At 57.7% G+C, this 25,994-nt stretch overlaps 1 protein-coding gene across 8 annotated transcripts in view; it reads left to right on the forward strand.

The window, feature by feature from the left end:
• Nucleotides 1-23,614, forward strand: part of DIP2A (disco interacting protein 2 homolog A) — an 88,722-nt gene extending 65,108 nt beyond the window's left edge. The window contains exons 23-39 of one of the 8 annotated variants that reach the window (XM_059392578.1): nt 3,966-4,167; nt 5,084-5,193; nt 5,278-5,358; nt 7,763-7,886; nt 11,948-12,069; nt 12,193-12,304; nt 13,353-13,465; nt 13,886-14,016; nt 14,626-14,794; nt 15,341-15,511; nt 16,807-16,836; nt 17,607-17,668; nt 18,302-18,359; nt 19,820-19,894; nt 21,030-21,204; nt 21,312-21,435; nt 21,747-23,614. In XM_059392578.1, the coding sequence (XP_059248561.1) occupies nt 3,966-4,167; nt 5,084-5,193; nt 5,278-5,358; nt 7,763-7,886; nt 11,948-12,069; nt 12,193-12,304; nt 13,353-13,465; nt 13,886-14,016; nt 14,626-14,794; nt 15,341-15,511; nt 16,807-16,836; nt 17,607-17,668; nt 18,302-18,359; nt 19,820-19,894; nt 21,030-21,204; nt 21,312-21,435; nt 21,747-21,999 (2,112 nt within the window). In that variant the 3' untranslated portion in view covers nt 22,000-23,614. Of the gene's footprint in view, nt 1-3,965; nt 4,168-5,083; nt 5,194-5,277; nt 5,359-7,762; nt 7,887-11,947; nt 12,070-12,192; nt 12,305-13,352; nt 13,466-13,885; nt 14,017-14,625; nt 14,795-15,340; nt 15,512-16,806; nt 16,837-16,883; nt 16,995-17,093; nt 17,669-18,301; nt 18,360-19,819; nt 19,895-21,029; nt 21,205-21,311; nt 21,436-21,746 lie in introns of those variants that run through there. The other 7 variants (XM_059392575.1, XM_059392579.1, XM_059392576.1 and 4 more) reach the window with 7 other exon arrangements.
• Nucleotides 23,615-25,994: the final 2,380 nt, after the last annotated feature.

Genomic DNA, 25,994 nt, shown 5'->3' on the forward strand with positions numbered 1-25,994 from the left:
TGACCCAGGCCTCCAGGGTCCCGTAGTCTCCTTCAGCAGGTCAAAGAGCTTTTGGACACCTCCCTTGTCTTCACCTCCGCAGTGGGAAAGTGCGTCATCAGCCACCCCTCACAGTCCCAGGGCAGCGGCCCCCTCTGCCCACAGGGTTCCGTCCCCACAGCTTTCATAAAACCACCCTTTTGCACCAAAGACGGCTCAAGAATTCTTCCTTGATCGTTGGCTCTAGACCTCACCCATCCCGCCAGCATTCAGAAGTGACATCATCATAACCCACATTCCTGTCACCCTACTCGGAACTTACCAGTCCGGGTCCTGACCGTGTCCTCACCTGGTCTCCCCCCTTCTCCCGCAGGAGTGTTCTGAAGTAATGCCAGACATCACACTTTATCTGTAAAGATTTTACTGTTCCTTTAAACAAGGAATAGCCGTTATCACATCTCTAATGTTAGTAATTTTCTTGTTTTTTAAAATTGAGATGATTGACGTATGACCCTAATCTCAGGTGCGCAGTGTGATTTGTATGCTCTGTGACGTGAACCCGCGGTAAGTCTGGCAGACGATCACCGTGTCTAACCACAGATGTTCTCGTGACGAGGACTTGTAGGCTCTACCATCTCAGCCGCTCCCGCGTGTCCAGTGCAGCCTTGTCTCTGGTCACCGAGCACTGCACCCCCAGACTCTGTTCTGTGACCGGAGGCTCGTGGCCTCTGACCCTCCCTCTGTTCTGCCCACGCCCACCCCCACCGCTCTGTGTCCGTCTGCTCGGTTAGCATCGCACGGGGCAGTGACGTCCCGGGGGGCGTGTTTCTCTCCGACTTATTCCGCTTCTCCCCTCGGGCTGCGTCTACGTCCACGTCCACGAGTGGCTCGTCCTTTTTTGTGGCTGAGGAGTGTTCGGTCGTGTGTGTGCGCATCCCCTCGGCTCGACCGACAGTCCGCGATGCTCGGGCCGCTTCTGTGTCTTGGCTCTTGTAGATGGTGCTGCGACACGCGAAGGGACGCCTTTATCTCTTTGAGTCAGTGCTTTTGGGAAGACACTAGCAGTGCGGTTGCTGGGTCTAGGGCAGCTCTATTGTTAGCCTTTTGAGGACCCCTCCACGCTGTCCTCCAGAGCGGCTGCCCCAGCTGGCGTGCCCAGCAGCCGTGCACGGGGCTCCCCTTCCCCCGCAGCCTCGCCGGCACCTGCCCCTCCTCATGTTGTCGGTTTTAGCTGTTCTGACCAGTGTGCGGCGGGTCTCACTTTTTAAAATGTTCGTTTTCCAGGGAGCTGGTGATGTTGGGCACCTTTCCACGTACCTGTGGAGCACATGTATGTCTTCTTTGGGAAAATGCTGTGCATTTTTTAGTTGGATTGTTTGTTTTTGCTGTTGAGTTGTGTGGGTTCTTTATGTATTTGGGGTATGAGCCCTCATCAGAGACAGGGCTTGCGGTGGGCTTCTCTGATCCAGAAGGTCGCCTTCCCTTTTGCCGACGGCGTCCTCCGCCGTTGTTTGATGTCGTCCCCCTCGCTCGTGTTTGCTTTTGGTGTCAGAGCCATAAAACCACCAACAAGACCCGTGTCGGGGAGCTGGCCACCTATGTCTTCTTCTTGGAGTTTCGTGGTTTCAGGTCTCACGTTCAAGTCTTTAACCAATTTTGATTTTATTTTCGCGGGTGGTGTGAGAAGGTGGTCCAGTTTCATTCTCCTGTCCGGTTCCCCCAGACTGCCCCTTCCTCGTGGTGCGCTCTTGCCCCCTTGGTCACACACTAATCGATCGTCTGTGTTGGGGTTATTCCTGGGTTCTCTTGTATTCCATGGCTGTGTGTGTCTTCTTTTGCTAATACCGTGCTGTTTGGGTTACTAAAGCTTCCTGACATAATTCAAAATCATGAACACCTCCAGCTCTGTTCCTCAGGTTTGCTTTGGGTGCTTCGGGTCTTTTTGTGATTCCGTACACATTTTAGGAGGATTTATTTTAGTTTTTTGAAAAATGCCATTGGAATCAGGGATTGCACTGAATCTGTAGATTACTTTGGGTAGAATGGACATTTTAAAAACATTAATTCTTTCAATCCATGAGCATGGAATGTCTGTTTCTTTGTGTCTTCAATCTCTCTCATCAGTGTCCTAGTCTTTAGTGTGTAGGTTTTTCCCCTCCTTGGTTAAATCTATTTTATTTTATTATCTTGGTGCATTTGTAAGTGGAATGGTTTTCTCGATTTCTCCTGCTGATTCAGAGACACAGCAGATAATTCCGGTGGTTTTACTGAACATATTTATCAGTTCTAACAGTTTCTGGTGGAGTCTTAAGGGTTTTCTGTATGTGACATCATGTCATCTGTAGTGATGGTTTTACTTCTTCCTTTCCAGTCTGGATGCCTCTTACTTCTTCTTTCTGGCCTTATTGCTGTGGCGGGGTCCTCCAGCTGCACGCTGAGGGCAGTGGTGAGAGTGGGTCCCTGTCTCATCCCTGATCTTAGGGGAGGAGTTCTCAGCTTTTACCCTGAGAATGGTGCTGGCTGTGCTCGTCAAATACGGTCTTTCTTACATGGAGGTACGTTACCTCTGTACCTGCTGTGTTCAGAGTTTTTATCCTAACACCAACGTCTTGTTGTGATTAATATCTAGTCACTATCCAGACTTACCCAATTATCTAATGTTTAGTTTGTTGGTTAGATTCAGGATCAAAATGAGGTTAAAAAAAAAAAAACTGTACTTGGTGGGGACAAGTTTTTTAAGTCTTCTTCAATCTAGAGATTCTTCCTCTGTCGTAGATTTCTGGTGGTTACTTTGTGGACAAAAACAAGTTGTCCAGTTTTGCTTCTTTAGCCTGAACTCTGATGACCCTGGGGCATCATTTGATGCAGCTGTCTGTCCCCTGCACATTGTCATTGGATCAGAGTCAGGGTTTTCTGGCAGAAATCCTCCGGGGAGGTAGCGTCTACATCCAGCTGCCTCCGTGCTGGTCTCCGCTCCGGGGGTCCCTGCTCTGCTGGGACTTCAGAGCCGACCTACCCTGATGGGAACGCTGACCGGAGCAGCGCCGCAGAGACGAGGGAGCCCAGCTGCTTGGGAGGAGGCAGTGTGTTTCGTACCCGAGACCTGTCACAGCTGGGGCGCTAGGGCCTCTGCTGCTTCCTAGGGGAGATGGAATTGGGGACCACGATCTGGGCACTCGATGTCACCGGCCTCTTCACAGTTTCTGGGCTGTCTTCACTGCACAGAGTCAGGACTGATGTTTGTTTGTAGGAGCACCTGTGTCCTGGGTTTGCGCTGCTGGGTCCAGCTCCAGTTCGAGAGCACAGAGTTTTCCTTTAACTCACTGACAAATGGTGACCAACAGCTCCTGAATCCCTCATCGGCTTTAGGCCAAGCTGCGCACCGCAGTCTCCACACTACCTCTAAAATGCGAGATTTCTGAGGGCAGGTTAACTTTTTTTTTGCCCATAGGGCCAATCTCATTAGGGGTGACTAATCAAACTACTGCATTTAAAGCCACTTTAAATAGACTCTCTCCCTGGGGCTTTTCCAACAACCTTTTTCCAGCCCAGCTGAGCTCATTTCCTCATTTCACTGCCGACTGTTCAGAAATGCTTTTTAAAATTTCAAGTTTTTCCGTTGTAAAATATATAAATGCCTCCAAAGTCAAATCTGAGCACAGGGTAAATTCGGAGAAGTCCAGTTTCTGCCCCGCAGCTCCACGGGCTCATCTGACTTTCCTTTCTGAAAAGACGCACTTTCGGGTTTATGAGTTTGTGCACAGACACACACAGTAGGCGTGTGTGTCCGATGACAGAAACGGACGCACGTCCTTCCGTGTTTTCTTGTCGAGCAGAGTGTCTCCACGACCTTCAGAGCTGCGTGTCTCCCCGGTGTAGCCTCCCAGCCCCCGTAGCCGTGAGCGGCTCAGCCCGGGCTGCCTGCGGCCAGGTGGTGTGTCGGGTCTCACACGCCGTCCCTCTGAGCCGGTGGTGTTCCCTTCCAGGCCGTGGACAGCATCCACCAGGTGGGCGTGTACTGTCTGGCGCTGGTTCCTGCCAACACCCTACCCAAGGCTCCTCTCGGAGGGATTCACATTTCTGAAACCAAGCAGCGTTTCCTGGAGGGGCTGCTGCACCCCTGCAATGTACTCATGTGCCCTCACACCTGTGTCACCAACCTTCCCAAACCTCGCCAGAAACAACCAGGTCAGTGCTAGCTAACCGTAGCTGTCCGTCCAGTCTCCGCGCTGGTGGCAGCCGCGCTCGTGGTTAAGTGTGCGGGCCTCGTGGCGCCTGCCTCTCCGGGGCTGGGGAAGGGCCAGACCTGCAGGGGCGGTCCCCATCTCCCGCTGCCTGGGAACCAAGCCGCAGGCGAGGAACCTTGACCATGTCACCTGTGTGCTGGGACCTATCCCGGTGACTGAACACAGGCTTCGGAGGCTTGGAAGGAAAGGGGTGGCTCCCAGGGCATAGAGGTGCAGCCCAAGGGCAGACGTGGAGCTTGGGAGGGAGAGCAACCGCTCAGTGCTGGGGAGTCCGTGCTGGGGGCTGGCGTGGGGGGCCGGGACTGGGGGCCTGCCCTCTACGCCTGCGCACGCCCCCACCCTGCCCCCGACAGCCCAGGACTGCTGGCATTCCGGGGGCCTCCGCAGATGGTTACTCTCCCTTCCCTGATCCCGCGCACTGAAAAACTAATCTTCAAGATGGGTTTGACAGTTACTTCTGTTCTTTGGTTTTGTGAATCTTTAGTAATGCTAATTTTTTTCCCACTGAATATTGAACACTTAAATTATCATTAAATAAAATACATTTACTCAGGAAGATTTACCTTCCTGTTTGGTGTGTAAGAAGCAGGAAAAGAACACTGTGGAGTGCGTGGCTGAGGCCCAGTCCCACCCCCAGGGACACGCTGCGGGGCGAGTGTCTCAGTCTGGGGTTGCCTGTGTTGGAGGCAGGGGTTCCCTTTGTTGCTCACCATGACCCTTACAGCCGGTTTCCCAAGCTCAGCACCTTAATGGACAGTGAAACGCCTCCTTCAGACAGAAAGTCTTGTGGCAGGAGGGTCCCGGGCCGGTCCTGTCCCCGAGCCACCATCCGCTCACTCAGAAACCCCGTTTTCCAGAGGTGGGGCCGGCCTCCATGATCGTGGGGAACCTGGTTGCCGGTAAGAGGATCGCGCAGGCCTCAGGGAGGGAGCTGGCTCACGTGGAGGACAGCGACCAGGCCAGAAAGGTAATGGCCGGTGCCGGGGCATGAGGAGGGCGTGAGCAGGGTGCCCCTCGGCAAGGCTGCGGCTGAGTGGGCCCGTCTGCGCAGTTCCTGTTCCTGCCCGACGTGCTGCAGTGGCGAGCGCACACCACGCCTGACCACCCCCTGTTCCTGCTGCTCAACGCCAAGGTGAGGCCGGTTCCCCTGCTCTGCCCCCCACGCCCCTGCCCAGAGGGTGCCCCCGCCACCCTCCCCACCCAGTGCTTCCTGGCGGGGGACTGCATCTCCTCCCTCAGGCAGTGACGTCGCTGTGTTTAACGGAAAATTCCCAGTCAGGGACAGTATGCTCAGAAAGGCTTCTCGGTGAGCTGGAGGAAAACGTTTCTTTTGTAAAAATTAGGAATCTAGACTTCCCCATTTACGGCTTTAACATGACAGGCACTGTTTACTGCCCTGGTCCTAGTACAGGTCCAGAAATTCACTTTCATGGTTTTGGCTGCCTTTTAGTGTGATCTCTCCGCCCCGGGAGTGCTTAGGGTAGAAAGGAGGGGCTGTGAACCTCGCGTCCGACTCTGGGCCAGCGGACAGCATGTGGAAACAGGAGAAGTTACAGAACCGCGGACGTTGTGTCTCACTCTGACGCGTCGCACGCAGGCCGGGAGGACTGTTGCGCTCAGACGCGGTGCAGGGCAGGTCGCTGTGGGCGCAGAAGACTCTGGTCTAGCTCTTCCTTCCGCTCATCACTGCCCACTGTTTCTTCATTCAGAAAATACTCGCTGATGCCTGTTAGGATCTGGGTGTTAAGAGAAAAAGCGTCCTGCCCTCGGGACGTTTGAAGTGCGTTTTCTCTGCTGGAAAACTGGTCCGTAGGAGACGTGACGTTCTGTTTACCGTGTACCCGCAGGTGTAGAGCGGTGTTCGGAAAACGCTTGTTTTATCACTGATTGAGTTCTAAAGCATGGAGATGGCCAGGAATTCCCAAGTGGCCAAGGTAAAATGAGCTCATGAGTTCATGGTAGGAACCCGAAGAGGAGAACAGCAGGGCCAGGGCCCCGGGGGCCGGGGGCTCGGAGCAGCAAGGCCTGCTGCTGGCTGTGACCCCGAACCCCGAGAGTGTGGCCGGAAGCTGGCGTGGGCCTGCTCTGTGGGCGCGTGATGGCGTTTGGGGTTCCGTGTGGCTCCTGTGGGCTGCAGGAGGGTGAGTGTGGGGTGGCAGCTCAGTGAGGAGGGGCCCCGGGGTGAGGGCCGCGGGGAGGTGCTTGCAGGACATGTGTGGAGAGGTGGACGGTCTCTGGAGCCAAGAGAGAGCTCAGGAGGGGCCTGCGGAAGACGGGCTTGGCCTTTTCCAAATCCGTTCCCGACTTTCCTCTAAGTCACTGGTAAAACTTTACATTTCTTGTGGTTAGCCACTTCGGTTTCGAAATGTCCTTGGGTCCCTGAAGACGTGCTCTGCCCTAGGAGGAGGCCTGTGGCCATGTAGGTGGCCGTCCAGGGGGACCGGCAGGCTCTGCCTAGAGCTGACCTTCTGCCCCTCAGCTGGGCTTGGGAGTAGCAAGCCCAGCTCCCTCGCACTCAGCCTGGAGGGCCTCTGTGCTTGGCTCTGTGGACTGCGCCTTGGCCTTCGGAGTGGAGAAGGGAGGGGTTCTGGTTGAGGCTGGGGTGTTCTGGGGCGGTGTGTGCAGACCGAGCTGCACTTCTAATTTCCTTAAGAAGGACTCCGAGAGCTCGGAGGTCCGCCCGACTCCGTGAGCCGATTTGGTGCGAACGGGTCTGCAGGCCCGAGGTCCTTGGCAGAGACGGGGGGCGAGCGAGCCAGCCCCTGCTGCCCGCGCCGCCGTGTGTCTGCGCACGAGCCCCGAGAAGGCAGGCCCGTGGCGTGGGGGAGGGGAGGCTTGACTGTGCACGACCCGCAGCTTACCGGTGTGCGTCTCCTGTGCGGTGCTCTGCGTGTTTCTGTTCAGGGTCATGGTTGTTTCTGGGGAAGGAGGTTGAATTAAGGGTGGTGGCGATTTGTTTTAGAAAACAGGTTTAGACATTATGTGGCAAAATATTAGCAGGGAAGGAGAGCCTAGATATTTAGTACATTATTCTTTATAATTAAGCTTAGTTAATTAGTTTAACAAGATTTTTTAGACAGAGTGAGTGAGTGCACATGAGCGCGTTGGGGAGGGGCAGAGGGAGAGCCAGTGTGGAGCCCGCCCTGGAGCTCGATCTCACAACCCTGAGATCATGACCTGGGCTGAAATCGAAGGTCAGACACTTAGCCAGCTGAGCCAACGGGGCGCCCTCAAGAGTTTTCTTTAATGGCTGTGCCCCTGACCGTCCTGGACAAGAAGCGTGCCCCCGCTCCAGGCTCTCAGGACACACTGCATGACTTGTCCCTTACCTGCTGGAGAAACAGCTCGCCTTTGGCGATTCTCCCTGAGATACAGATGACTAGGAAAGACAGCAGGGGTGTGTCTAGGCCCAGCACGGGCTGCGGGCCCCGACCACAGGCGTTGCAGGTGCAGGGCAGGAGCAGCGTGTGCACGGGGACCCGAGGAGAAGATCCCGGCCCCCCAGCCCCACGCTGACGCAGGGATCACTCTCCTAGGGGACCGTCACCAGCACTGCAACCTGTGTCCAGCTGCACAAAAGGGCAGAGAGAGTGGCTGCCGCCCTGATGGAGAAGGCAAGACTGAGCACTGGGGACCACGTGGCCTTGGTCTACCCGCCAGGTAAGCACACGGAGACCTCCCTCGGCTCTGCACTGGTGGGGACACGCTGTTATTATAAAGCAGACCCCCCTGGAACTGCCTGCCAGGTCAGGGGACCGATGTGGAGCACGCGCCCTGGGTGTCCCCAGCACAACGCCCTCCACTCTCTCCAGAGCAGCCTCTGCCCCTGGTCTCCGTTGTCTCTTCTGCCCAGTGGGGCGCCCCGCACATCGGGTTTGTCTGCCAGTTTTCTTCAACTTTGATAGGTTTTTAGAGTCTTTTAATCCTCAGGCTCTCTGTCTCCCTCTATACTGTATCGGCTGAAGAGCAGGTTTGCCTCTGCAGAGGCCCCCGGCCGCACACGCAGGCGGCTCCCGTCTTTCCCGCAGGTTGGCGGAGAGGTCCTGGCTCTGAGTCATCCTCGGGTTCAGTGCCTTTGCCGACTCCAGGCGGTGCTGAATTCCTGGGTCAGGGACCATGGTAGCTCGTGTCTCCTCTTGTGGTGTCCGCGGCCGCCGCTGATGCTTCCGACGGCATTCGTGAGCCTTTGGGGTCACAAATGATGGTCTCATTCCGTCAGTTCTTGCTCGCATTTACTGGCCGTGAAGCGGACACACAGGGACTCCCGTCATGTAGCATTCGGCACCCATGGTGGAGTTCACGGTGCGGACTCTTTCCTTCTCTCCGTCCTGTGTTCCTATCCCGCTCCGAAGCCGACCGGCCAGCGGGTCTGGAAGTTCGTACTTCGTTGTGAACTCACGACTGAAGTGAATTGGTCGGGTTTCGGCCCTTTGCAGTTAGTTTCTTTGTCAGAGCTCAGGTCGCCAGTAGGAGCCCCTTCTGGCTGGCTTCATGGCGACCACCGTCGTCCCCAGGACACAACCTGGGCGTGAGGGATGCTCATTTCTCCCGGCTGGCTGCTGTGTGTTGGCTTTTCAGCGAGCAGAGCTGGGAATTACAAATCAACACGACGTGTCTCCTGGAGGGGCGGCCCCCTCGGAGGTCACACTCCTACATCCCCTTCACATTCGGGACGAGCCCCTCCTCCCGCGTGGCTCCCGTTTTCCGCACCAGGGACCGCGCTTCTTCAGAGCAGGGAGAGAGCAGAACGCAGACGCGCCGCCGTCGCGCAGCTGCTTAAACCTGCCTCACGCGCAGCTCTCCCAGGACAGTGGCACAAGTGCTGTCACCGCCGAATGAGGTTGGGGCAGGTGGCGGTGTGCGCACCTGCTTCCCGCCTCCCCCTTGTCGCCGCCGAGTGTCTGCTGTCGGGGGTCGTGGACGCTCTTACAGACCCAGCCTCTAGGCTTCTCCTCTGGTTTCCAAAAGGGCTTCCGTCGCTGAAGGAGACTCACAGGACCCTGGAGTCCCAGCTCTTGTCAAGTCAGAGTTGTTTCTCCCTGTAGCGTGGCGTCCGCATTAAGACTGGGAGTTTCCTGGAATGTTACACTCTGCCCGCCTCAAGTACAGGTCAACAGTTACAAGGACATTTAATTTTACCTACATTTAAAAAAAAGATTTTATTTATTTATTTGACAGAGATCAGAAGCAGGCAGAGAGACAGGCAGAGAGAGAGGAGGAAGCAGGCTCCCTGCAGAGCAGAGAGCCCAATGTGGGGCTTGATCCCAGGACCCTGAGATCATGACCTGAGCTGAAGGCAGAGGCTTAACCCACTGAGCCACCCAGGCAACCCAGATTTTATCTACATTTCCTTCTGCTTCTGATGAAGTTCTAGAACATAGGTGAGGTTTGGTGGGGTGAGGTCCAGAGCCAATGATCAAGAAAGAATTCTTGAGACATCTTTGGTGCAAAACGGTGGTTTATTAATGCATGGGGACAGGATGAGCTGCTGCCCTGGGGCTGTGAGGGGTGGCAGGTTATGTCCCATGGGGGTCGGGAAGTAAGGAAAAGGGAGATTTCAATAGACTTTCATATACTAAAGAGGGCCTACGAGATACCAGGTGCCGGGGCCTGGCCATTGCCCTTTTTAGCAAGCTATTGAGATAGTTGGGAGATTCCTAAAGAATGTCACTTATGTCTGGGCCAGGGCGTGTTCTCAAGGTGTCAGCCATTTGCTTTGTCCTCAGCCAGCCTTCTGTTCCTTGTACTTCTGTTCCCCACATCACCAGGGCTGTGACCGCAGTCCTCACTCTTCAGGTAACCCTGGGTTCCAGGCGTGAGGCAAGTGGCCGCGGAGCTGTGCTTCCCTGAGCTGGCCGCACCGCTGCAGTGGGTCTGTGCCCTGGGCTCAACGCGGGGGCTGAAGGCTCCCGGGAGCGCCCCTGAGGGAAGGCTTCACTACAGGAAAGCGGAAGGAGAGACAGGCTTGCGATCTTGGTGACAGAGAGTCCCATGGGGGACGAGGGGAGGGCCCTGCTGCTCTCCTCTGCCCAGGAGTATGTCTGAGGCCATTCAGGAGGGAGTGCCCGCTGGGGAGCTGAGTTTCCCGCAGGTGAGAGTGCTCGCCAGAGGCCGAGTTGGGGTCCCCACAGGGAGGCCCCTCTTGCTTCGCACTCCCCACAGGCGTGTTGTGTATTTCTTGGGAGTGAGGGGCGTCCGGGATTTCTTCCAGTTTCCAGAGGGGTGCTGGAGCCAGGGGACTAAGACCCTTGCAGCCTGGAAGCAGCAGAAGGGTGCTGGTGGGATCGGAAGGTCCTCCCACCTGTGCACCTGGAGACAGCTGCCTTCAGGGAGCAGCGTGGATTCTGTGAGCTCCTGGGCCGCGACCGCGCTGGGCGTGGGAACACTCACGCGTGCCCAGCCTGCTGGGTGTGCTGCGGCCCTGCTGCAACCGCCGAGCCGCCCTGGCCTCAGTGTCCGTTATTAACACTGAGGGACCCCGGCGAAACCCCCCTGCCAGGCTGAGTGGGACATAGTTGTTTGGACCCTGGAATGGGAATAGCCTGAGGCTGGCGTCTTGGAGCCCAAGGGTGCCAGGTGGGGGCTTGGAGGGGCCTCCAGGGTGGTGGGGGGGCAGGCATCGGAAGCCAGACCAGTTCCAGATGGGAGTGTAGGTTTTAAGTGGCGTATAATTCCCCCTCAGTCTTAAATAGGAGGAGTTTAAAACCTTTAGAAACTTGCAGGAACATTTTGGTGGCCCCATGTTACGAAGTGCAGCGGAAAGTGGGGGGGGTGCCCCGGCCTGGGCACAGATGTGCAGGGAGCGGGTGCGGGCTTCGTGTGTCCCGCTCTCCGGTGGGCCGGACCCTGCTGCGTCCTCCCCGTCACCTCCTGCTCCGTTCCTTCTCCCTGGTGGGCGGACCGCTCCCCCTCCCGTGTCCCCTCCTTTCCGGAGCCGGGCAGCCTGTCCCTCAAAGGGGTTCTGACTTTGGATCTTCCCCCTCGCGCACCTGCCCCGCCCGCCCCACCCTTGGCCGCACAGGAGCAGCAGCAGGCCTAGTGGCTCCCCTGGGCTGCGGCCTCGGGCCCTCGCTCTCTGTGCCCTCCCCTGTGGCACTGAGTTGTGCAGAGACGGGTGCCGGCAGGCCGGTCTGGGCACCGAGAGGCGTCCTGCGGGACCAGCCCGGGCAGGAGTCGGCTGCGGGCTGGCGGGGGCGAGAATAGGGTCTGGTGAAGGCGCGGCCCGAGTGTTTGGGGGACTCAGGAAGGGAGGGAGATTTTGGTTGTCTGGGGTGTGGGGGTTTATTGAGGGTGGCGGTTTGGTGTGCGCGTCCTCGTAGTTTAGGCGATACTCCCTGGGGCCGGCGGATGTCGGCCCAGAGCTGTCTCCAGAGCTGGGGACCCAAATATGCATTCTTAGCTGGCCCAGTCGTTCTTAGGTGTTGCCTGTGCTAAAGAAATCATTAACTTCTCGTCCCTTACACGGAGGACACACACCGTTTGCATGTGTAAAGTGGGGGTGCGGGTCCCCGCAGAACAGAAGCAGAAAAAGGAAGCAGCAGAAACAGCAGATTTGTGTGGAGTCTGTCCGTCTCCCTGTCTCAGTACCGGTGAGGTTTGGTTAGTGGCTTTTCCAGGTAGCACTGGACTGAGACCCCCTCGTTTCTGTGGCCGTCCGGGTACGAGGTGCCGTCGGTCATGTTCTGCCTGCACTGACCCCCTCTGACCGCGTGTCTCCGCAGGGGTGGACCTCATTGCTGCCTTCTACGGCTGTCTGTACTGTGGCTGCGTGCCCGTCACGGTGCGGCCCCCGCACCCCCAGAACCTTGCGACCACGCTGCCCACCGTCAAGATGATCGTGGAGGTATGTGTGTGTTGTGCACCGGCCGGCAGGCCTGACAGGGGCGGGGCCTCGTGCGGTGACCGTGTCCTCTCTCCCAGGCCCTGCGGGACGTCCCGCTCATGCCTCCAACCCCGTGCTCCGCAGGTCAGCAAGTCCGCTTGCGTCCTCACCACACAGGCCATCATGCGGCTGCTCAAGTCCAAAGACGCAGCGGCTGCCGTGGACGTCAGGACCTGGCCGACCATTCTGGACACAGGTGCGGGTCCTCGGCACTGTCAGGGTGGGTGCTGGTCCCCGGGACGTTCGGTCTGAACGTTCTTTGTGGTGCGGATTGAGCCCTGGCCACTAACGATACCAGTTGGGTGAAAGCCGCTGGAATAATTGGTGAAGGGTGCTCGCCTCCTTCGTGGTGGGACCCTCACCCCGCGGGCGCTGACGTGCTTGTCGCAAGCCGGGGTGCCTGCGGACCATCCCTCCCCGTGCTGCGGTTTGTGCCGGGGCAGCAGTCGATCCTGCGCACACACCTCTGTCCCTTGTCCCTGTCCCCGGGGAAGGCTGCTGGGCCCCAGGACATGCCTGTGGGCCAACCAGGAAGGGCTGCAGAGCCGTGGACTGCTGTGCCTCGAGCCATGAGGCCAGCCTAGGGCTGAGACGCCCCCCACCAGCGCCCCCCGCAGGCGCTGTCGGTGAGCCGCACTGCACAGCCTTGGGGTGTCCGCCAGTAAGCAGGCCGGCGCCTCCTCGCCCTCGCACCTGGCTGGCGCCTGCCCTTGGGCTCTAGGGCAAGCGGGCAGGGACTGTGTTGTCTGTCATCCCTGGCAAACCGCGAGACCTGGGGAGCTGGCCCAGGACAGCTGGTGTGGGGCCCGGGTGGGCTCGGGCGCAGACGGCTCCGGAGAATCTCGTGACCTCGCTGGCTTGAAGCCACGTCGGCTCCAGCCCTGGCCTCTCTGGAGACCACCCCGTGGTCGTACAGGAACAACGAAGCAGGGAGAGGCCTGAGAGCCTGTCCCTCGCTCTCGCTGTGGCCCGAGTTCTTCCTGGTCTCACTTCGCCCACTGGTAAACGCCCGTGCCCACTGTCCCTGTCCCCGCGCACTCAGAGCGGTCATGCTGGGTCTGCCGCAGGTGACTTTTCCCTGAAGCGTAAAGCGAGCTTCCCCGTGTACGTGCGTGGCCTGCTGTCTCCAGGCCTCCCTCCTGTCCCGCGCTGGCTCTCCCCGGGACTCCGCAGGAACGGATCGTGTTCTCTTTCTCCCCTTGAGAGCCTGAAGTAGTGTTAACATGGCTGGGTCTCTGCTTCAGCAGATGACATACCAAAAAAGAAGGTGACAAGCATTTTCAGGCCCCCGTCTCCGGACGTGCTCGCGTACCTGGACTTCAGCGTGTCCACCACAGGGATCCTAGCCGGTGTGAAGGTGGGTCCTGTGGTCCTATGTGCTTCCGCCTCTGACGGGTGGGGAGAAAGGGTGCTGGGTGCAGGCGCTGGCGGCCCTCGCTCCTGTGCACAGCCGGGAGCTGCGGCAGCGTTCCCTCGTTTGTGTTCAGTACCAGTAGACCCCCAGAGTCAGGTTTGCCTGAGAGCCGCGTGTATTTTCATGTTCTGTACGAGAATTTGTGGCTGGCTTTGATGAGTCTGTCTCCTCGCCAGGATACAAGCGCTCCACTCAGTTTTTTTTATTATTCTGAAGTCTCACTTAGAAGGTCTTTTGTGTGCCTTTTCCTGCGTATCATCTGGGGAGTTGAGCCCGCCGTCCTGTAAGGCAGTGACTCCGGCCGTGTGGTCCGTGGGCCCTGCTGCTCCCTCACTGACCAGCATTTCCGTTGCACTCTTTAAGATGTCGCACGCGGCCACCAGTGCCTTGTGTCGCTCCATAAAGCTGCAGTGTGAGCTGTACCCCTCGAGGCAGATCGCCATCTGCCTCGACCCCTACTGTGGCCTCGGCTTCGCCCTGTGGTGTCTGTGCAGGTGAGAGCCACCGGCGGTGAGCCTGTGGCATGCGGGTGCCCCAGAGCCGTGCCGCCTTCAGGGCTGGAATCGCTCGTGTCAGTTTTGGAAACTTGACATTTGTTGGATGCCCAGGGAGTCTAAGATGTAATGTGAGTGGGTTTGTTTGGGGACAGAAAGGATTGGGGCCTGAGTTTGAAAGTGAGTAAAAGAGTAAAAATACATGTTCCAGGCCATAGGAACACTCTCCACTATAGTAATGGGGAAGAGACTACTTAGTTTTATCAAATACTAGGACGTAGGGACAGATTTTGGACGTGGAAAGCCAGTTTCCAGCTGGCAGGCTCCGTCCTCACTGTGGCCCTGGATCCTTCCAAAGTGCTTAGAGGGAGGCCACATGCCTCTGTCACCCGCTGCTCCCCGCAGAATTTCCTAGGGAATCTCCCACTTGACATTAGGGCCAAATTGTGCCCGCTTCTGCCCAAATTTGCCCCCTGCCCGCTTTCCCGCTGGCTGGAAAAGAAGTTCTCGGAGAAGGAAAGAAGCGGGCGCTCCAGGCACGTGCGGTGCAGGCGGGCAGGGCTTCCCGCGGCTGCGGCCACTGTCCTCACTGCCCCTGCCCTCTTCCAGCGTCTACTCGGGACACCAGTCCGTCCTGGTGCCCCCGCTGGAGCTGGAGAGCAATGTGTCCCTGTGGCTGTCCGCAGTCAGCCAGTACAAGGCCCGGGTCACCTTCTGCTCCTACTCGGTGATGGAGATGTGCACCAAGGGCCTGGGAGCACAGACGGGCGTCCTCAGGGTGAGTGTTGCTTTCCTGTCGGAGTGTCCAAACCAGGGGCTCCTGCTTGCTTCCAACACGGACTCTGGGAACCTCCAACAAAGACCCCCAGGATCATTCAAACAAACTGTGGACATGGCGTTGGGTCCGACTGGCTCTGTGGCCCTTTATCCCGGTCCCGTCCCTGCTGCGAGCTCCTCCCTGTGCCCCCAGCGGTCCCCTCTTCCTCTGCACACCCCACACAGCAGAGGAGGGTGTGAGAGCCGGGGGTGCCAGGGTGGGGTGTGGGGCCCCTGCTAGCTCTGAGCACACCGTGGGGTGCGGGGCCTGCGGCGGGGCACAGCAGGCCAGGAATGGGGGCAGAGCTGAGGGGCCCCGTCCAATGCTATCATACTTAGGACCCTGGGGACCCGAGACCCAGCCAGGGAGACCCAGGGGATGAGGAGGCCGGGGTGTGCGGTCTGCCTCCCCATGGCCCTGCTCCTGTTCCTATGCCGGGTGCCCCTGGGGTGGCCCTCCAAGGCTTCCTCAGGCGGCTAAGGACCGTCCCTCCTACCCCTCCCACAGACGAAGGGGGTGAACCTGTCCTGCGTGCGCACCTGCATGGTGGTCGCGGAGGAGCGGCCCAGGATCGCCTTGACGCAGTCCTTCTCCAAGCTGTTCAAGGACCTGGGGCTGCCAGCGCGCGCCGTGAGCACCACGTTCGGGTGCAGGGTCAATGTGGCCATCTGCCTCCAGGTAAGGCCTGCTGGGGGCCCCCCGCTGCGCCGTCCGTGTGCCGTCCTGCCTCCTGCTCTGTGGTCCCTGCGCGTCCTCTGAGCCTTTGCCGTGCACTTCCGTCTCGTCCGGCCTTGGGAGCTGGGAGGGGTTTTCGTAAAAGATGTTCCCGTCTCCTGGGCGATCAGGGGTTCATTGAAAACAGCACGTTCTTGAGCAGTGACCACTGACGTCCCTGGAGAAGTCTCTGAGGTGAGCACAGCATGGAACTGAGTTTTCAAAGCAAGATAAATTTATTGTGACATTTACCGATTTTATTTTATTTTACTTGTTTTAAAGATTTTATTTATTTATTTGACAGACAGAGATCACAAGTAGGCAGAGAGGCAGGCAGAGAGAGAGAGGGAAGCAGGCTCCCCGCTGAGCAGGGAGCCCAGTGCGGGGCTCCATCCCAGGACCCTGAGATCGTGGCCTGAGCTGAAGGCAGAGGCATGAGCCCCCCAGGCGCCCTCACATTTATGAATTTTAAATGGAAACATTAATTAGTGTGGTGGTTTGTATCGCCCCAGATTCATCTGTGAAACATTAAAGTATTTTACTTATTCCGAGGAAACACAAAGTTTTGAAACTCGAGCAGTTGGAGGGCTGTTGACTGCTCCTTCCGACACTGGCTGTTTTCTGGAGTTGGTCCTAGTGTCTCCATCTCTAGTCTCTGAGCGCCTGCTGAATGCCTTTCTCACCGACCTGGTAGAGGCAACATGGGCCAGAGCAGGGCCGGGTGCGAAGCCAGAGCCTCCGCGCGGCCATGGTCCTCGGCGCACCCGTCCTGGACCAACCTGTCCCCAGCACAGGGCCGGTTCCACATGCAGAGACCACCCTCCTGTGGTCCTAGCATTTCTGCTGACGTCTCTCCACAGTGAAGCCTCTGCTGGCCTCTCTGAGCCTCAGGCTCTTGTCGGTGGCCGGAGGAGGTGGGCTGGGCACCGACGGACGTCCCTTCCTGCTGTGGAAGGTGTGCCCAGCGTCAGGCTGCGGACGCAGGTCCCGGGCCGTGAGTGACCACCTCGCTCTCCGTGCAGCCCCTACACCGCCCTCACGACTGGGCACTGGGGAGCATCCGTACTGTTTGTCGGTGCGAGGGACGCCACGTAGCGTTGCCGGAGTCTCCCTGGGTTGTTCATGTTTGTGCTTTGAGTTGCAGTGACGCACTTTGCTCTCTCTTCCCGTGTGTTTCTCACGTGGCCTGTTGCTTTCTGTTGGTTTCCTGTGGCTGTCTCCTCCCCGTCTCCCTCTGCTGGCCCCTTTGCCTCTGTCAGCCCAACAGGCTGGGAAAGCTGGCTGAGCAGGTATGACCTTGACCTCAAACTCAAGGCACCTCTGTGCTTCCCCCAAGAGTCCCTGTGGCCTTCTTGTGAAGTCTAGACAAATGCATGCTTCTTTCCTGTCTGACTCGGCTCACAGTAGATGTTACGGACGCACTACAAAGGCTCCTTGGAAACCAAATGTAAGGGCAAAGCTGTTCTCTAAAGAATGTGCCAGTCCCAGCGTTGCCCATGGAGGGGGGGCAGTGTCTGGTCTCAAAGAGGACCCTTGTTCTAACCAGGGCAGGCAGGGGTCCCGCTGTCCGGGAGCTCCAAGGTGGCGCGGAGAGCAGCGTCCGTCCAACTCAGTGCTCCTTATCTACTGAATGGTACCTGACAGCCTCGCCGGGGCCAATGCCAAGGGTCGGATGAGAGGAGAGATGGGTGACTTCCCCAGAGAGCCTCTGCTCAGCCCTTGGTAGGGTCCCGTTGGCCGGCGGGAGGCCAGGCCTGACCCGATGGCTTGGTGGCCGTGCCCTCCAAAACCTGTGGTGGTGTTTTTACCACAAAGCTGTTAGAACTGACAAGTAAAACTGTAGGGTTTTCCGGACGTTTCCCTCGACGTTGTCAAGCCAGGTAGATGTTTGGACGGAGGCGTCCGTGCCCCGGGCAGGCTCCCTGCGGCAGGTAGAGCTGCTGCCGTCCTGGGTTTCCCCGGGGGCCTGGGAGGCGCCGTCACGCGCTATGCCCACGTGGATGGGGACGCCCTCCCGCAAACCCGACGAAGGGAGGTCCCTCTGCTGCTCTCCTCCCAGGGCACGGCCGGCCCGGACCCCACCACCGTCTACGTGGACATGCGGGCGCTGCGTCATGACCGGTAAGGGCCCGTCCACACCCGCAGGGGAACTTGTGTGGGCTGCGTCGTGAGCTGACTCCCGGCTCCCTGGGTTAGCGGCTGGCTGGCCAGATCCCCCCTGGGTCGCCTCGGCCGCCTTCTCGTCTCCTCGTGTCAGTGCAGGTGAGGCAGCAACCCCGTACCTGTGGGTTCCACCCGTGGAGGCATGAGGGCCGTTTCCAGACGCCCGACCTGGGTCTTCTCAGGGCTAGAAAAGAAGGGTACCGCCAACCTCAGGCATGTTCTTCCCACGGTGCCGTTTTAAGACCAGATGTAGTGTTTATGTCAGTAAACGTATGATGGGGGCCACGGGGTGTCCCTGGGGGTCTGGGTCCCTCCCAGCAGTGAAGCTGGGCGCTGTTCTGGACCCTCTATCCGGCCACGCTGCCCCTTGAGGGAAACAGCGGTGGATCTTCCTGGGGGTGCGGCTAGTGGGTCTGGGGAGGCCCCAGGGAACGTCGGAGCAATCCTTGCCTTGGGTCATGGCCAGTCAGCAGGCGGGCACTGCTCCAAGGTCACGGCAAGGTTGTGAGTCTAAGGGCGAGGCATGGTCCACAGACTGACCTCTAGACTGATAATCCGTTTCTGATGGCCTTTTCCCTTGTTAATTTTCAGGGTACGTTTGGTAGAACGGGGTTCTCCGCACAGTCTGCCATTGACGGAGTCTGGAAAGGTAGTGGAAGCCGGAACTTGGCCCCTGGCGGGTGCTGAGAATTCACCACATCCTAATAGACACAGACTGACCAGGGTCACGGCTGGGCTGATGCAGAGGGCTTGTCTCTTCCTCACCACCCCCACGAGGACATCAGAGAGGGAGGGAGGGGCAGAAGCCAGAAGGAGCTCCCACTGTGGGGCTTGAGCCCACTGGGCCCCTTGGGTCAGGGCCCGATGCCTCCGGGGGAGTCTGGAGAACAGGTGTCCTCAGAGCCGGGGAAAGTTCGAGGGAAGGAAGAGCACCCTCATGGCTTTATCTGGCGGTGCAGTGCAGTGTGGGGACGGCCTGGGCGCCAGGAGGTGGCAGGGTCAAGGGCAGGGCGTGTGCCCAGCATCATGGCCGGCAACAGATGGCCCCCAACGTCAGGGCTTCCCACGGCTCCTGCTGCTCATCCGTGCTAGGCCGAGGGCAGAGGGCCAGCCCGTCCCGTGCCATCCCACAGGCCACACAGCCTGGAAGGGCCACCCCATTCTGTCCCACACTGTTAGGGTCACAGTGGCTTCTAGGGACGGGGCTGTGGGGGCAGTAACAGGACAAGCCTGTGTGCCCGCAGAGGGTGACCAGGGTCAGGGTCCTGAGGAGGAACAGCCATGGACATGAGGGGCAGAAGGCTCCCCTGGTGCAAAGGTGGGAGTGTGGGCCTCAGAGGAGCCCCTGTGGCCGGAGTGCGTGGGGCAGGGAGAGGCGGAAGGATGACCGTGTGCGACAGAGCCTGCAGCCCCATGTTCCTGTGCTCCTCACCTTCCTCCCACCTGCCTGGAGGTCCCCACGGCCGGCTGTCCTGTGTGTGGGGACGTCACCCGAGACAGCACAGGTGGCAGGTGGTCTGAGCAGAGCCCGTGGTCCCGCGTGCCTGAGCCGGCCGGCACAGACCCGGACCGGCAGCTCCCAGGCCAGGCTGGGGCTCACCGAGCCGGCAGATGGAGCCTGGCAGGGGGCCCGTGGCGTGTGGACGGCACCCCACACACGTGAGCCCTGAAAGGGCCTGTTGACCTCGTGTGGCCTTAGTGGAAGACCCCAGGTGTAGGAGACGCCACGGAAACTCTCCTTACCCTCTGCACGTCTGAAATAGGGTCCGTTCTTAGGAACTGGGGTAATTCTACCAAGATTCACAATTGATTTTTTTTTTTTAAGATTTTATTTGTTTATTTGACAGACAGAGATCAAAAGTTGTCTGAGAGGCAGGCAGAGAGAGGGGGGAGCAGGTTCCCCGCGGAGCAGAGAGCCCGATGCGGGGCTCGATCCCAGCACCCTGAGATCATGACCTGAGCTGAAGGCAGAGGCTTTAACCCACTGAGCCACCCAGACGCCCCTTACAATTGGTTTTTATCTATTAAAAAGTCTCTTATTTCTCTGAAAAATCAGAGTCTGATTTAGGTTGGCTTCCAACCCTCCCGATCACTCACTTCTCTCTCCAGATCCTCCCTGGGGTGAAAGTCATTATTGCTCACACGGAAACCAAAGGGCCCCTTGGAGACTCACACCTGGGAGAGGTAAGGTGGGGCCCAGAGCCCCTGTGACCTCAGCAGCTGCTCCCCCGTCCCTCCCCCGTCTCTCTCAGAGTCAGGAACTCTCAGGAATCCTCTGGCTCAGAGTCAAGAAACCTCCAGCTTTGTGGGCACTGGGAGGCCCGAGGAGCCGCACAGACACTGTGGGTCCCCTTGAAAAGCGGTCCCTGAGGGAGGGGCTGGCTGGGGACAGACACGGGCTGGCCGGGGGGGGGCCCCCTCTGTCCTCAGGGTGCAGGCTTTGTGGGCGTCGCCGTGCTGACAGCGTGTTGTGCACGTGAGTGGGTCCCGAGTGACTCAGGGCCAGCGGGACTGTCCCTGGAGGCTGGGGGCCCAGGTGGCTCAGTCATGGTGGAACGGTCTAGGCTTCCAGTGCTGGGCTCTGTAGGCGTGCACCAGGTGGGCACAAGGACCACCGTGCTCTGCCGTGTAATGCTTCTGGGGTCCCGGGTTTCTCCCAGATGCTGCCCAGTTTGTCTGATGGGGGCCTTCCGGGGTCGCTCAGTGTCCTGGTCCCAGGGCCAAGTGTAGTCAGCACGGAGCCTCCCCTTGGCCCTCCCCCTTCCTGGCCAGCTGGACCCCGGTCTGTTAGAGCAACATGGCCCCATGGTGCTCCGGGAGGGTCTGTGCCAGGCCGGGAACCTCCCTCTCAGGGCAGAAGATCCTGCTGGCCGCCCCGCGCCCTCTCTCAGATCCTGTCTGGGGGGTGTCTGGAGCCAGGTGCTCAGTCTGGGGAGCGGACTCTGCGTCCCGGATGGGCTGCGGTTAGAAGGACACGCTAGGGGACCCTGCAACCCTCAGTGCCGCTAGCCTGTGTGTGGCCGACGGGAGTGTGGGTGTACTTCGATGCGTCGTGCCCGCCGGGGAGTTCAGCGGCCACACCTGCTCCTGCACCTGTCCCCGAGGGACGTGCAGATGCCCCCGCCCTCTCTCACCGCCCCTGCCATCTCGCTCTCCACAAAGGAGAGGAATGCGTCACTGCTTGCTCTCCGTGCCTGTAGTGTTAACTCGTTCGCAAGAGAAAGCATCTCCCTCTCCCGCCACCTCCACTCACGTTTTCTTAGTGCTCTGGGCTCGTGGCGGCTCCGGGCCACTCCTTGCCGTCCTCTGGGCCCCACAGATCTGGGTGAGCAGCCCCCACAACGCCACCGGCTACTACACGGTCTATGGGGAGGAGGCTCTGCACGCCGACCACTTCAGTGCCCGGCTGAGTTTTGGAGACACCCAGACCGTTTGGGCGAGGACGGGCTACCTGGGTTTCCTCCGCAGGACGGAGCTCACCGATGCCAGTGGAGGTGAGGCTTGGCCCCAGCGCAGCCATGGTGGTGCCCATGTGTGGAGGTGCCCGGGGTCCCCGGTGTCCCGTGGGTGTCCTTCTGAGGCGTGTGGACCGTGTTCACAGAGCGACACGATGCGCTGTACGTGGTTGGGTCTCTGGATGAGACACTGGAGCTGAGAGGAATGCGCTATCACCCCATTGACATTGAGACGTCCGTGGTCCGAGCCCACAGGAGCATCGCCGAGTGGTGAGTGCCCCGCTGCCGCCGGTGCATCGCCGGGTGGTGAGTGCCCCGCTGCCGCCGGCGGCCCCCCCAGGGGGCTCATCTCCCTTGGTAGGAAGCTTGAACTGGGTCAGGTCAGCGTTGAATAAAACCCTGGGTTCTCACCCAGGACCGCAGTCAGAGTAGAGGTTCCTAGAGTGTGCGCCTGGCCCAGCCCTGCCCTTGGTGACGACGTCCCGCTGTGGGGTGGAGTCGGCGAGCATCCGCGGCCGTCTCACCCTCTGTGTCTGGCCCCGTCTCCCGCGCGTTGTGAGGCCACGGTCTTGTCCCCGCAGCGCCGTGTTCACCTGGACCAACCTGCTGGTGGTGGTGGTGGAGCTGGACGGGCTGGAGCAGGACGCGCTGGACCTGGTGGCGCTGGTCACCAACGTGGTTCTGGAGGAGCACCACCTGGTCGTGGGCGTGGTGGTGCTCGTGGACCCCGGCGTGATCCCCATCAACTCGCGGGGCGAGAAGCAGCGCATGCACCTGCGGGACGGCTTCCTGGCTGACCAGCTGGACCCGATCTACGTGGCCTACAACATGTGAGCGCGGCCGCCCCAAGCGCTGTGCCCTTCCCGCTCTGCGGGGACAGACCCATCTCCAGGCCTCCCCCCACCCCCCCCGTCTGACGCTAGAAGCCGCTTCCTGGGCCGGAGGGAAGAAACGTCTTCCTCTCTGAGGACATTCAGGAGGACAGGAATGTCAGTACTTGAACGGAGGGCTGCCTGGGGGCGGTGGGCCCAGCTGGGGCTGGGAGGGATTGCAAGTGTGCTACTGTGTCGCGAGTTGGCACTTTTTTTAGGCTAAAATACAGTTCTTGATTATAAAAATTCAATTATTTATTCCCACTTCCTGTATAGACTTTATGCCGGGAAGAGCTTGAGGCCCCTGTTCCGTGTGCTCCACTTCTGTTTCGCAGGGAGGAGCCGGGGGGCTGAGGGGGTCCTGGCCAGCCCCCCGACTCTGCGTTCACAGGGCACTTCCCGTGCTGGCTCGTTGCAAACGCCACGAGCACGCGTGTGCCCGACCGTCCACGCTTGTGGTCACGGAGAGCCGAGAGGCGCTGCCGGCGGCCGTCAGGTTAGATGCCTGCTTTCGGGCGGAGGGACCAGCGTTTGGTCTGCGGTCCCCATCCTGGGTCTGTAGCTTCGCGCCGTCCGGTTAACGCCCCTGTTCTCCCGCCGGTGCCGTCTCCGACCTCGCGGCCCGTGGGATTGCGTTGGATCGCTACTTTTCTCTCTCTCCAGCGGACTCGGAGGCCTTGGGGGCAGCCCCCGAGGCGTCGGGTCCTCCGTGGCACCCGTGAGCCCCCTGCCGTGGTGGAGGGGCCATGGACAGAGCCTCGTGTCCCTGCCCCCCCCCCCCGGGCTCTCCCAGTTTGAGTCGTGTGCCTATAAAACTTGGCCAAACCACATTCAGTTATTTCATTCAAACTCGGTGAAACTGGCGCATCTAGTATCGTAAGAAACCGAAATCACAGACGAGAATGTAAAACCCTTTAGATACGTGTAAGAATTTGAAGCGAAGCTCAAATCTAAGATTATTTTTCTATAGCGGTTGGAGAGTATGTTATGAAGTCCTGGGGTCTCGGGGGTTGAGGTGGGAAGTTTGTGAAGTACGCATGCGTCCTGGGAACAACCAGGTGTTTCTGCAGTTCGCCTGCAGCAGGGCCTAACAAAGCTACGATCAATTCTCTTCCATCTTAAATTCACCACCGGACGGGTCTGGCCAGCCGGGCCGGCTCTGTCGTCTCCTGCTTGGCTACAGGTAGCACGTGCGCATCAGTTCGTTTGCCTGTGGTGTGGCTGTGGTGGAATGTGTTACGGCTTACTGGAATTCTAACTGTGTTGTAATTGTGTACATAATCTGTATAGCTTATGTTTGACGTGCAGGGGTTCTAGCGCTGGACCAGCGGACAGTCCTCCTACTAGAACGCCGGCAGGGAGAACTACCTACCCTGATCTTCATGTTGTGGTTTTATAGCAAACAAATCCTGTAAAATTTTTGTATCGAAAGGTCAGTGGCAGTAAGACAAAGTGTCTTGTAAATTAGGATTTCAAGAAGCACATTAAAATGTTTTAAAATTGCTCTCTGGGAATTCTGTATATCACACTAAAATTTTTTTATATCATTATGTTAATAAAAGGTATTGACTTTGTAATTCTGTCCTTTGAAATGTGTGAAATGTTTTTTAAATAACTCCAAATAAGATGTATTTTATTATGCATTCTTTTTCTAAATATAAAAGCATTTATGCTTACAGGATAAGATCTAGAGAGCGCATTAGAGTGTGAGGAAGAGAAGTAAGATCTCCTCTTCCCCTACCTCCTGGTAACAGCAGCATCTGCATTTGATGAAAAGCCTTTCAGGGATTAATTTTTTCTTTATTAAAATTTTTACAAAATTAGGACCCTATGCTTTTATATCCATTTTTGTACTTAATAAATTACAGACTTTTAATCTGTCACATATATTCTTCTACATGTTTTAACCACTGTGTCCTCTGGCTGTGCAGTGACTCACGGCTGTTTTGGTCCTGCGGGCCCCGCAGGGACAGCACCGAGTACCCGCTGTCCACAGTGGCAGCCGCGGTCTCCGACGAGGTTCCGGCAGGGAGAGTGACCAGGGCAGAGCTCATCCCCGTCTGAAAGCCCATGTGGGTGGCCTCTTCCCAGCAAGGGCCACGGACCCTTGGCCGACACTAAAAGGAGTCCTTGCCAAAACTGATAGTCAAATAAGTGGCACGGCTGGTCATGTTAAATACGTTTTCATGTGTCGTTGTGATTTCTCATTTGATTCATTCTGTTCAGATCTGTTGACTTTGTGCTCAAAGTTTTTTTGGTTAATTTGTAGGAGCCATTTTATATTAAGAATTATAACGTCCTCATATACAGTCCATACCATGTCTAGTAGGTCATTTGCATCTTGATACTGTTTGCTTTAATTTAGGGTTTTAAGATTTTTATTTATTTATTTGAGAGGGAGACACAGAGATAGCATGAACCGGAGGGTGGGGGGGGGGGGGGGGGGGGGGCGAGGAGCAGAGAGAGAGGGGGAAGCAGGGTCCCCGCTGAGCAGAGAGCCTGATGCGGGACTCGATCCCAGGACCCTGAGATCATGACCTGAGCCGAAGGCAGAGGCTTAACCCACTGAGCCACCCAGGCGCCCCAATTAAGGTTGTTTTTTAAATGTTCTAGTTATTTTATGCAAAGTATGTTTACTTTTGCTTAATTTCAGATTATGAATATAGCTGATTTGTTTCAAAGTGAGTCTACTGGGACCATCAGCATAACCATGATCTCTCCTCCTGGAATGGAGCCTCTGATTTGGATGAGAAGCCACTGAGGCAGGAGCCTGGTCCTCCTGGGCCAGCTCAGAAGCTCCTGGCTCCACGCGGGGAGAGGCAAGCTGAGAAGACCCGAGGATAGGACTGCCCCCATCTGATCACCGAGCTCTGAGAATGGGTCTGTCCCTCAGAAATGGGCCATTGCTCCCACTCCTGGGTCTAGAACCCTTGCCTGCTGGGGGAGGCAGGCTACAGGACAGGTAGCTCCTCGGCTCTCCCCAAAGGAACCCACAGCAAGAGCTTCAGGGCCTGGAGAAGTTTGAGCATAAGGGCACTTTTGTTTTTAAAGATTTCATTTATTTATTTGACAGAGACACAGCAAGAGAGGGAACCCAAGCAAGGGGAGTGGGAGAGGGAGAAACAGGCTTCCTGCCGAGCAGAGAGACCAATGCGGGGCTCTATCCCAGGACCCAGGGATCATGACTTGAGCCGAAGGCAGATGCTAAGTGACTGAGCCACCCAGGGACCCACAAGGGCACTTTTTAAAAATGTAGGAGTTATGGCGAAGGCCACTGGAAAGAGATTCAGAGATTCAGTGAAGGTACTGGCCGAACCATAGGCTGGCCAGCAAATTTGCAGAACCGGGAAGAGAGACTGTGGGCAAGAGCCCTTCTGGGGTTACGATAAATCCCAAACACTGAACTTGGGTGCTGTTTTCTCAGTGAATCCCACATTGGGTCGAGTTAGGCTCTAGAGCTGTCCACACGTCCCCCACCTCAGCCTTGTTGAAAACAGTGCAGCAATCAGCTGGCCTTGCAGGAGCCTAGCAGCAGCAGGTGTGGTCAGTGGAAGAGACTAGGGTCCTGCCCAAACCATGGCATGTCCACCACATGCTTTAATTCAAAGACCGTAGCAGACTGAAAGTAAAAGAATGGAAATAGGCAATTCTTGCTGATAGCAACTACATGATGGATGAAGTGGCAAAGCTAATATCAGATAAAATAGAGTCTAACACACACACAAAAATTGCTGGAAGAGATAAAGAGGGACATTTTATAATGACAAAACAATTCCTCAGGAAGGCCTAATAATTATAAAAATATACGCACCTAGCCATAATAGATCACCAAAATACACAGAGCAGAGACCGACGGAAGCGAAGGAAGGAGTGGTAATTGAAGACTTCAGTGCCCCGTTTTCTCTCTGTGGAATAGAATAACCGGGCAGACGACCCACAGGGACACAGACCTGAACA

Source organism: Mustela nigripes, chromosome 2, assembly GCF_022355385.1.
Source record: "Mustela nigripes isolate SB6536 chromosome 2, MUSNIG.SB6536, whole genome shotgun sequence".
In the NCBI taxonomy this organism is placed as follows: Eukaryota; Metazoa; Chordata; class Mammalia; order Carnivora; family Mustelidae; genus Mustela; species Mustela nigripes.